The following is a 10,958-nucleotide window of genomic DNA, read 5'->3' as shown; positions in this document are numbered from 1 at the left end:
AAAAAAAATAAGATAATGAGCCTATCTCGTTGTCCATCACTGACATATACAGTGGATATAAAAAGTCTACACACCCCTGTTAAAATGATGAGTTTGATGGCAACAACAAGCAGTAAAGCTATTTAGTGATGTGGTAGTGGGTCAATCTAAAGTACAGAGAAAATGAGATAGTCACCCCTGCTTGATCTGTGAAGTTTTGTTCCCTCCAAATGTTAAAGTATTGAAATACCCCCTGCCCCCGCCCCAAAAGCCGAGCGCCTCACCCATCTTCTCCATGCAGAATCCGTTACAGAAATTAGGGTGTTTTTCAACACAGACGCAGTAATATCACTTCAACACAGATCAGCAGGTCCACATAAAACCATCCTCAAATCTATTTGAATGGTAGAAGAAGCATTCCCATGCCTGGCCCTCTCTCTCTCTCCCACTGCTGTCACCGTAGGTATCCAATCACACTTCTTTTGGTTTCCCTCCAGCCCAGTGAATCTTTAAGGAAGACATTTTTTTGTTGTTGTGTAAAATGGCTGCATCTTTGCCTTCAGACCTGAGGGAATATATTTATAGATGCCCAGCAAGATCCCAAAGACACCATGTACTCTCTCTTCTCTGAAGAGTCCCACATGAGGAGGAAGGCACACAGTCTTAAAACATTTTCTGAAACTGTTTGGATAATATTGTCACAAGTTCCCAAGTCCATGTGGTTGGTGTATGGCCATGATGTCGTACATGATTGACTGATTGTTTATTTAAGTGTCCTGCACCATTCTGGTGCCCAGCCCATGTGGGCTTACAAGACACTAGAATAATAATAACAACCAGGATGGCCACAGGAAAAATCATGATGTACGCTTCCACAGATTCAAAAACAGTGCATCTCAGAGCATCCGGTGTAAATGGCAGAAATGTCCTGTTGCGAAAGACAGTGTTCTCTGTCTTAGCTGCCAAACATCTCCTATAAATCTCACCAAAACAAAAATCTCCGTATTAAAAAGCCAACTTCAGACAACCAACTCAGGGGTTTTCAACTGGATCTTTTTTTAACAAATATTTCCTCAAGTCACTGTACAAAGCACAATGAAATACAAAATGGAAATTCATCCTTCACAACACCGAGTACATAAAAACACGTAAGTGTGGCTCTTCAGGGATACCTTTATATCTGCCCACCACACCTAGTGGTGGTGAAGTATCAGTTCTTAACTGAGCACACAGGGACCTTTGCCTTCTCTGTAAATCTAGTTTTATATATGGTTCTGTTTAGTAATTGTCTTTGACTTGAATGTATTTTTTAAGCTTTGGTTTCTTACTGATGTCACTTCCACTGTTCCTAATAGATCTTAAATGGTTTTTGTTTGACTGTATGTATATTACACTGCAGGTTATTCCTGAAAATAAAACTGGTGGTACAAATGCAACCCTTCCTTTCGATGCTGTTCCTGAAGTTTCTCCAACTTTCAGCTTGGTCAAGCATCCCTAAAGACACAATTGTCTGTGTCTGCGGGTGGGAGGCCGGATGTGGGTATGTGTCCTGGTCGCCGCACTAGCGCCTGCTCTGGCCGGTCAGGGTGCCTGTTCGGTGGGAAGGGGGAACTGGGGGGGATAGCGTGATCCTCCCACGCGCTACATCCCCCTGGCGAAACTCCTCACCGTCAGGTGAAAAGAAGCAGCTGGCGACTCCACGTGTATCGGAGGAGACAGGTGGTAGTCTACAGCCCTGTCTGGATCGGCAGAGGGGGTGGAGCAGCGACCGGGACGGCTCGGAAGATTGGGTCAATTGACCAGGTACAATTGGGGAGAAAAAGGGAGGGAAACCGGGAGGGAACCCCCCCCCCCGAAATTGTAACTGATTTAGGGCTGATGTGACTTCTGTCATCTGTGTTACTAACGTGTCAACTGACTGACATTTGTGAGTTTAAAATATTAGTTAAACCTTGTAACTAATGAATGGTGACATTGCACATAAAAAGGCTAAATGTTGTCTGTCATGAGCATAACCTAATTAAAGCCTCATTTATGCTCAACGTTAAATACGTATACAGACGGAGCCTTCTGTCCGTATTTCTGCACGTTTTCTGGGAGTTTGCGGATCCGTACAAGCGGAGCAGTACCACCGGAAATCGTGGGGGCAGTGTTGCGCAGTGCAGTTAATGGCTCACGCGCGACCAGCCAGCAATGCAGAACAAAGAAGACGAAGAAACGGCGGAACTTTTTGGGGAAGGCTGTGCGAGCTAGTGCGTAGTTACAAACATATTTATGATGTTACCTCGCCTGTGCACAAAGACAAACAACTGTTAAGGAGCAGTTGGGAGGAGACTGGACGTGAATTGGGAGTGAGTTGGACGGCAGCGAAGGAGAAGTGGAGGTCTGTGCGGGACCGATTTTTTCGAGCCCAAAAGTCCATGAGCAAACGGAGTGGCGATGCCGCTCTGAGCTGCCCTCTGGTGGATGTATTGCTTAACAACCATGCCAACGTAAAACACGGATGGGAAGTGTGTGGGCAGTGACGTTTAGCACATTTGAAACGGACGTATCTATTTACGTACGTAAAAGGAGCATAAATGAGCCTTAAGTCCAACTGAGCAATACGTGGGCTAACAACACAAGCTGTAACACATTTTCTCCAACTTATTTAATAGTGTGCATGTTTTAGTAAGTTGAAATTAATGTATATTTATACAACGATACAATCATTCAATTAAATTATCAATAAATAAAAGTTCTTCTCTGAAACAAAATAATTATTTTCTCTGTGATCAGTGACAGCTGGAAAATTTTGCTTTTCATGTCTTCAGTACAATTCTCAGAGGTGACTTGTCTTCACTGCCTTTAAAGAAAACAACATCCTGCAAAACAAGAGTCTTTCCATGCCTGTGAATGTATATTTTGTCAGGTCTGTGGTTTTTGCCTGTTTAAGCGTAGTTCCTCAGATATATAAGTCTGTGAGGCTGGAACTTCTCCCGACACAGGGGACACTCCATCTGTAATAAAACACAGACACATATCACACAAGCGTAGTACAATAATCTTCTGTAATGTGCCTTGGTTTATAGTAGTCAACAGAAAACACTGAATATTAGTTTGTATGCCCAGCTTTTAAATTTCTATGTAATATTTTGACTTTGCTGGAGCATAATATGAGTCTCACACACACACACACACACACACACACACACACACACACACACACACACACACACACACACACACACACACACACACACACACACACACACACACACACACACACACACACCAGAGTTCTTCATTCAAAAGTACAGGAGCCTGGCCGGCTGAGTGTTTTTGCCATTGATGATGCCCTATCCCACAAAGACAATTGGCTCCCCATCAGAATCCTCAGCGAACTACACAGCGATCACAGCAAATGAAATCTAACGAGGGGGTTCAAATATGGCAGATGGTGGTTAGAGTGTGGTGCATGCCCCGCCTTACTATTTGAATTAGTTTGCCTTCTTTGTGTTGACTTGTTTTTATCCACATTGCTGAATGATGCAGATCAGGTTCCCAGTGAAATTACACACTGCACCCTCAAATGGATTTTACGAAGCTTTAGTAAGTATACACTTTGGAATATCACTTCTGCAATGAGGCTTAGATATGAAAAGCCTGAACTGTGACGCTCCATATCAAAACAAAAAGTAACCCAAGCTTAATGACAGTGAAGCATCAGCTTATTTGACATCATACTACATGATGGTTGTATCCTGGTGATACTAGTTTCCTCCATGGGGCCAGGTGAGTCTAACCTTGGTGTTGCACCACTCAGTGATGCACCCCCAGCAGAAGAGATGGCCACAGGGGGTGGAGGTAGAGTGTCTTCTTTCCTCTAAGCACAGGATACAGCGAGCAGTGCGCAAGGAGGAGACTGCTTCATGTTGGGGACTAGAAAGGCACAGAAGGTAAGCTGGTAATGATTGATATATGTAAGAAAAGTCAGACCTTTCCATGTAGATCTATTTCCTATATCTCCATGAAAGGGGTCTGATAGTTCTTTCTAAAAAGCATTAAAATCCTGTGGTTAAAAAAAATGTTTGGCTGATGTTTTTTCTAAATCCTGAAAAAAAAGGTGTGGTGAAACCAAACTAGTTTTACTTTGGCACACGCTGAGTCAGGGAATTTAAAATAAAAGTGCATAAATTTAGGAAACAAGAAAAAAAACTTGATTTCAAAATAAAAAGGTGTTGGGAGCCTCAAATGACTGAAAGGACCATTTATAATTTCTTTCCCAGTGAAATACTCTTCCGCCTGGTATTGTACCTGGAGGTCAGGTTCCTGTAGAGTTTCCACTCCTGCCTAGCTCTCTGTCTCTGTCTAAAGTTGTTCAGCTGCAGGGCCACAGTGACAGCCAGCTGGAGGAGGGACATGGCTCCCAGAAACCTGTAGGCAGTCCTGATACCCCGGTCTTCACCACCCACACCCGACACCTGCAGCTAGGGTGGGGACAACAATGTCAGTGTGTGGAAATCACGTTCTAATAGCACAATGACTGTAGAATACTGAAGCAATACTGGCACATTTTCAAACTGACTCATATTTCTTCCTAGATGGAACTCAAACTTGTGGCACTTGCTGCTACGATAAGGTTTCCCTCATGTGTCCTCATGGAGCATGGAATTGTGAGGAAAAAAAGGTCACATTTTTGAATGCTATTTGTGTGTATTTATGCTATGTCAAGGTTGTATTGTCTATTGTACTGTTTATTGTATTGCATGTCATGTACTCCTGATGGTAATACATTTTATGTAAATAAGTGCTTGAAATAAAACAAACAAGGTATGGCTGAGAGACTTAAATATATTTATATTGTGTTCTCTCAAAATATCCATTAAGTTTTGAAAATAATATTTTCTAGTGCAGGTAAAATTAATTTATCAACAAATCAGTACATTATAATTTTGGTTATTGATTATTTTAGTCATTTACTAAGGAAGAATACCTGGTTATACTTCACAAATGATAAGATTTGCTTGCCTTTCTCATTGAAATTAGTTGTTTTTGTTTTTTGGCTGTTGGTCAGAGTAACTAAACAGTTTTAAGACATTACTTTTCACTTGAGAACATGTGATAGGCATTTGTCGTTATTTTTGACATTTTATAGGTTAACTGATCAGTTAATTAGGAAAATAATCAAGAAATTAACCATTTCTATAATCAAGGCATTTGGTCCTGGCGCATAGAGATGTTGACTTAATATGTCATCAGTCCCTATCCAAAGGGGGGGGAGCATCTCAATGGTCACACAGTGTCTTGCTGATTTGAAAACAATACACTTTTGAATGGTCAGAAAACACTGCATGGTTTCAGTCTAGGAGGATGCTATCTCTGTGCATGTGATCAGTTGAGCTAAAACACTTACATAGCTAACACCAGCTGTCCTCTTAGACAAGTGATAGTATCTCCCGCTGATATAAAACAGCGCCACATGGATACGTTGGAAGATGGTAAGACCCTGCTGGAGGGCGAACACAGCTGGAGCAAAGGCCCTCCGCTGAGACTGCGACAGCATCCCCACAGCCCTCCGTACCCAGCCCTTCACCCAGCCTCCCAGACTCCATGGGCTGGATGCTCCTCGCCACAGCTCCCCGTCCCTCTGGTTCTCCTCTCCAGCTTCTAACTCATTCTCAAAGCACACCAGGACCTTGTCTACGAGGTAAGGCACTAAAGTGTAGCAGAGGACCAGGAGGCCTCGTCTGATGCGGGAGGGGACCCGACTTTTGCTGGGGTCCACCTGGACAATGCTGACATACTCTTCGCCTAAGGTTTGGTAGCCTGGGGTAAACAAATTTACAAATCAAAGTGACGGGGCAAAAGCAGACTCGTTACTGAAGCAGACAAGGTCACAGAGCAAACTTTTTCCCCACGCAGAGGCTGATCATTGCTTTGAGCTGGAGCAGTTGCAGGGCACATATACCTATTAAGGTCCAATAAATCCTTTTTACCTGAGAATGTGGTCAAACCATAATATGCCAGGTCAGACAACAGTTCAACCTCTCTCCTCCAGTCCAACCATCGCTTTGATCCTGCAGAGATGCAATGAAGTCAAGCCTCATAAAAGTAAACAGTCTGGGAGAACTGAGAGCGTATCGCTATACTTGACACTAACGAAGACAGTGAACTTGAATTTGGCGTCATGGTTAACATGCGCAAACTCACCAGCAAATGTCTGAAAAGCCTCGTTGGCGTTGTTTCTCAGAAAACTTTGGTAATGTTCGTCCTTCTGGCCGGACCGTATCAGTTGTGACTGGTTTGCAGGCGCCAGAGGCATGATAAGCGGACCACAGCGATGCACTATTTTGAGTTCGCGTTGGCACACGGAACATTCATGTTCGCTTGATGAAACTGGCCAAAGCTTTATCGAAAAACCACACCAGTGAAGCTTCAATAACTGCAAAAACAATATTTAAGGTAAAATCGTGCAACAGGAACTTCGATATCCGGAAAAATCAACGAGCGCTTCTTCTTCGGGAAATGAACGATAGCCGAGACACAGCTCCCATTAACCACAGCGCCGACTGGTGACCGGAAGTACACACTACTTCATTCGACCACGTTGCCAAATTCTCGATACCCTTTTTATGAAAAAAAAACAAAACAAAACCCTGGTTAAATGATTGATGTTAAAAATTGAATAACAGATAGCTATACTTGAATTTTAACTAGTTAAAAACACACTTGATATCCATAAGTTGTCTCTTAACTTGTTAAAATGCCATTAGTTAATATCAGGAGTTTAGCTGTTGACGTTAGAAATTAAATTTTAAGTTATTTAAAACGCCGGCTCTTAATATCAGGAAATATATATTTAATATCAACATTTGAGATATTGATATGATCAGCAATTACCACTTTAACTAGTTAAAATTGAATTGACTGAGATTTTGAATTGAAATTTCAACTTTGATATCACAAATGGATATTTTTACTTTTGAAAATTGAATGTGTGATTTGAAAACAAAAAAGACATTAAAAGTTAAAACGGCTTGTTATGTTTCCATGTTTGCATACTGATTGAGTGGCATCTTGTTTCTTATGTCTATGCCCTTAGAAAGTAATGACTTCATAATAGGTTTTATTTGCAAATAAGATAAAAATGTTGTATCTTTCAGCCCAAACTGCTTTCAACTCATTGAAAGGACTACATTTCCATTTCTGATCACTTGCCCCACCCGTTTCATGTTGTGCTGCTGCCAGACACTATTTTTATTGCTTTTACCAACTGCAATGAACGAAGAATTGTTCCATAATGGGCATAATGGTAAAGATATTGCGCTAAAGGCCAAACGTTTCTGTAGCAGTTTCACTATTTCATATGAAAATTTTAATAGTGGATTGCCCAACCAGGGAATGACTTTTGGGTTGTACCATAAGATTGGTAAAGATAGATCTCTGTTATGTTCTTCTAAAATTTGCTCCTCAATCCATTCCCAACTGCCAGTCACTCTCACACCATAATAAGCCCAATGTGGGGGGTTATCTGGAGTTATACGCTATGTAGGACAGGTAAGTATCTGGTAGCCATATTCCTCCTCTGTTACACAGGTTTATTAGTTTTTTGTAGTATCTGATCCTGGGTTTTTTATACCACCACAAGAAGCCAGAGAGTAATTTATTTATTTCCTTAAACCAGCTGAGAGGAAATGTAAGCGGTATAGATGACATAAGAAAATCCAACCTTGGTAGCTTCAGATCTGCTCCACGGGGATAAAGGTAAGACTGCCCACCTTTTGATGTCTTCCCTCAGAGTCTTAAGAAGATCTGGTACATTTAACTCAGCCATTTTTCAATTTTAATTCCTAAGTATTGCATGCCTTTTGGTTTCCACTTAAAGGGGGTCGTGCCCATATGTGATTGAAAAGTGAGATGATCAAGTGAAATGGCCTCACTCTTACTGTAATTTACTTTGTAACCAGAAAACTGTCCAGATGTATCAATAAGCTTTAGTACTTGAGGGATGGAATATTTTGGAATCACTAATGTTAAAAAGGTTGGCTTTGAATTCCTAGTCACTAATACGAATACCATTGAGCCCACATGGCAAAAGCAAGAGGTTCAAGGGCAAGGATAAAAATAATTAATTCTATCCTTGCCCTTGAACTTGAGATGCCGGGTGACCTTTTTGTGTAGACCAATAAAGATGGAATGGATCAGACCTCATACTACTACTACTACTACTACTACTTTCGGCTGCTCCCGTTAGGGGTCGCCACAGCGGATCATCCGTTTCCATTTCTTCCTGTCTTCTGCGTCTTCCTCTGTCACACCAGCCACCTGCATGTCTTCCCTCACCACATCCATAAACCTCCTCTTTGGCCTTCCTCTTCTCCTCTTCCCTGGCAGCTCCATATTCAGCATCCTTCTCCCAATATACTCAGCATCTCTCCTCCACACATGTCCAAGCCATCTCAATCTTGCCTCTCTTGCTTTGTCTCCAAACCGTCCAACCTGAGCGGTCCCTCTAATATAATCGTTCCTAATCCTGTCCTTCTTCGTTACTCCCAGTGAAAATCTTAGCATCTTCAACTCTGCCACCTCCAGCTCCGCCTCCTGTCTTTTCGTCAGTGCCACTGTCTCCAAACCATATAACATAGCTGGTCTCACAACCATCTTGTAAACTTTCCCTTTAACTCTTGCTGATACCCTTCTGTCGCAAATCACTCCTGACACACTTCTCCACCCACTCCAACCTGCCTGCACTCTCTTTTTCACCTCTCTACTGCACTCCCCGTTACTTTGGACAGTTGACCCCAAGTATTTAAACTCAAATGCCTTTGTCACCTCCACTCCTTGCATCCTCACCATTCCACTGTCCTCTCTCTCATTCACGCATAGATATTCCGTCTTGCTCCTACTGACTTTCATTCCTCTTCTCTCCAGTGCATACCTCCACCTCTCCAGGCTCTCCTCAACCTGCATCCTGCTCTCGCTACAGATCACAATGTCATCCGCGAACATCATCGTCCATGGAGACTCCTGCCTGATCTTGTCCGTCAACCTGTCCATCACCATTGCAAACAAGAAAGGGCTAAGAGCCGATCCTTGATGTAATCCCACCTCCACCTTGAACCCATCTGTCATTCCAACCGCACACCTCACCATTGTCACACTTCCCTCATACGTATCCTGCACCACTCCTACATACTTCTCTGCAACTCCTGACTTCCTCATACAATACCAAACCTCCTCTCTCGGCACTCTGTCATAAGCTTTCTCTAAATCTACAAAGACACAATGCAACTCTTTCTGGCCTTCTCTATACTTCTCAATCAACATTCTCAAAGCAAACATCGCATCTGTGGTGCTCTTTCGTGGCATGAAACCATACTGCTGCTCGCTGATCGTCACCTCTCCTCTTAACCTAGCTTCTATTACTCTTTCCCATATCTTCATGCTGTGGCTGATCAACTTTATACCTCTGTAGTTGTTACAGTTCTGCACATCGCTCTTGTTCTTGAAAATCGGTACCAGTATGCTTCTTCTCCACTCCTCAGGCATCCTCTCACTTTCCAGGATTGTGTTAAACAATCTAGTTAAAAACTCCACTGCCATCTCTCCTAAACATCTCCATGCCTCCACAGGTATGTCATCAGGACCAACTGCCTTTCCATTCTTCATCCTCTTCATAGCTGCCCTCACTTCCTCCTTGCTAATCCGCTGAACTTCCTGATTCACTATCCCTACATCATCCAACCTTCTCTCTCTCTCATTTTCTTCATTCATCAGCCCCTCAAAGTATTCCTTCCACCTTCTTAGCACACTCTCCTCGCTTGTCAGCACATTTCCATCTCTATCCTTGATCGCCCTAACTTGCTGCACATCCTTTGCAGCTTGGTCCCTCTGTCTAGCCAATCGGTACAAGTCCTTTTCTCCTTCCTTAGTGTCTAATCTGTCATACAACTCACCATACGCCTTTTCCTTTGCCTTTGCCACCTCTCTCTTTGCTTTACGCTGCATCTCCTTGTACTCCTGTCTACTTTCTTCATCTCTCTGACTATCCCACTTCTTCTTTGCCAACCTTTTCCTCTGTATAATTTGCTGTACTTCCTCATTCCACCACCAAGTCTCCTTGTCTTCCTTCCTCTGTCCTGATGACACACCAAGTACCTTCCTAGCTGTCTCCCTCACTATTTCTGCAGTGGTTTTCCAGCCATCTGGCAACCCTTCACTACCACCCAGTGCCTGTCTTAACTCCTGCCTGAACTCCACACAACAGTCTTCCTTCTTCAACTTCCACCATTTGATCTTCGGCTGTGTCTTCACTCGCTTCCTCTTCTTGGTCTCCAAAGTCATCCTACAGACCACCATCCGATGCTGCCTAGCTACGCTTTCCCCTGTCACCACCTTGCAGTCTCCAATCCCTTTTAAATGGTGCCTTCTACATAAGATATAGTCCACCTGTGTGCACTTTCCTCCACTCTTGTACGTCACCCTGTGTTCCTCCCTCTTCTTGAAATATGTATTCACCACAGCCATTTCCATCCTTTTCGCAAAATCGACCACCATCTGTCCTTCCACATTTCTCTTCTTGACTCCATACCTTCCCATCACCTCCTCATCACCTCTGTTCCCTTCACCAACATGTCCATTGAAGTCCGCTCCAATCACCACTCTCTCCTCCTTGGGTACCCTCTCCACCATGTCGTCCAACTCATTCCAGAATTCTTCTTTTTCATCCATCTCACACCCAACTTGCGGGGCATATGCGCTGATAACATTCAGCAATAAACCTTCAATTTCCAGCTTCATACTCATCACTCTGTCTGACACTCTCTTCACCTCCAGCACGCTCTTGACATACTCTTCCTTCAGAATTACCCCTACCCCATTTCTCCTCCCATTCACACCATGGTAGAAGAGTTTGAACCCACCTCCGATACTCCTGGCCTTACTCCCCTTCCACCTGGTCTCTTGCACACACAGTATGCCTACCTTTCTTCTTTCCA

At 43.1% G+C, this 10,958-nt stretch overlaps 1 protein-coding gene across 1 annotated transcript; it reads right to left on the bottom strand.

Moving 5' to 3' along the window:
- Positions 1–2,624: 2,624 nt before the first annotated feature.
- On the bottom strand, positions 2,625–6,461 carry pex10 (peroxisomal biogenesis factor 10). Its single transcript, XM_056274918.1, has 6 exons — positions 6,172–6,461; positions 5,958–6,038; positions 5,375–5,787; positions 4,276–4,448; positions 3,765–3,900; positions 2,625–2,978 (listed from the first exon to the last, which is right to left on the bottom strand). Exons 1-6 carry the CDS (start codon positions 6,281–6,283, stop codon positions 2,910–2,912), a joined length of 984 nt encoding a protein of 327 aa, XP_056130893.1. The 5' UTR covers positions 6,284–6,461; the 3' UTR covers positions 2,625–2,909.
- Between the last annotated feature and the right edge of the window lie 4,497 nt (positions 6,462–10,958).

Source organism: Lampris incognitus, chromosome 2 (assembly GCF_029633865.1).
Source record: "Lampris incognitus isolate fLamInc1 chromosome 2, fLamInc1.hap2, whole genome shotgun sequence".
Lineage (NCBI taxonomy): Eukaryota > Metazoa > Chordata > Actinopteri > Lampriformes > Lampridae > Lampris > Lampris incognitus.
This window is presented reverse-complemented; position numbering and strand designations above follow the sequence as displayed.

Excerpts from the sequence above, each read along its gene's own strand:
- pex10 (XM_056274918.1), bottom strand. The coding sequence starts at position 6,283 with ATGCCTCTGGCGCCTGCAAACCAGTCACAACTGATACGGTCCGGCCAG. Across the intron at positions 5,788-5,957 it reads TGGTTTGACCACATTCTCAG|GCTACCAAACCTTAGGCGAA; the intron begins GTAAAAAGGATT and ends TGTTTACCCCAG. Across the intron at positions 2,979-3,764 it reads CTGAGTGGTGCAACACCAAG|ATGGAGTGTCCCCTGTGTCG; the intron begins GTTAGACTCACC and ends GTTTTATTACAG.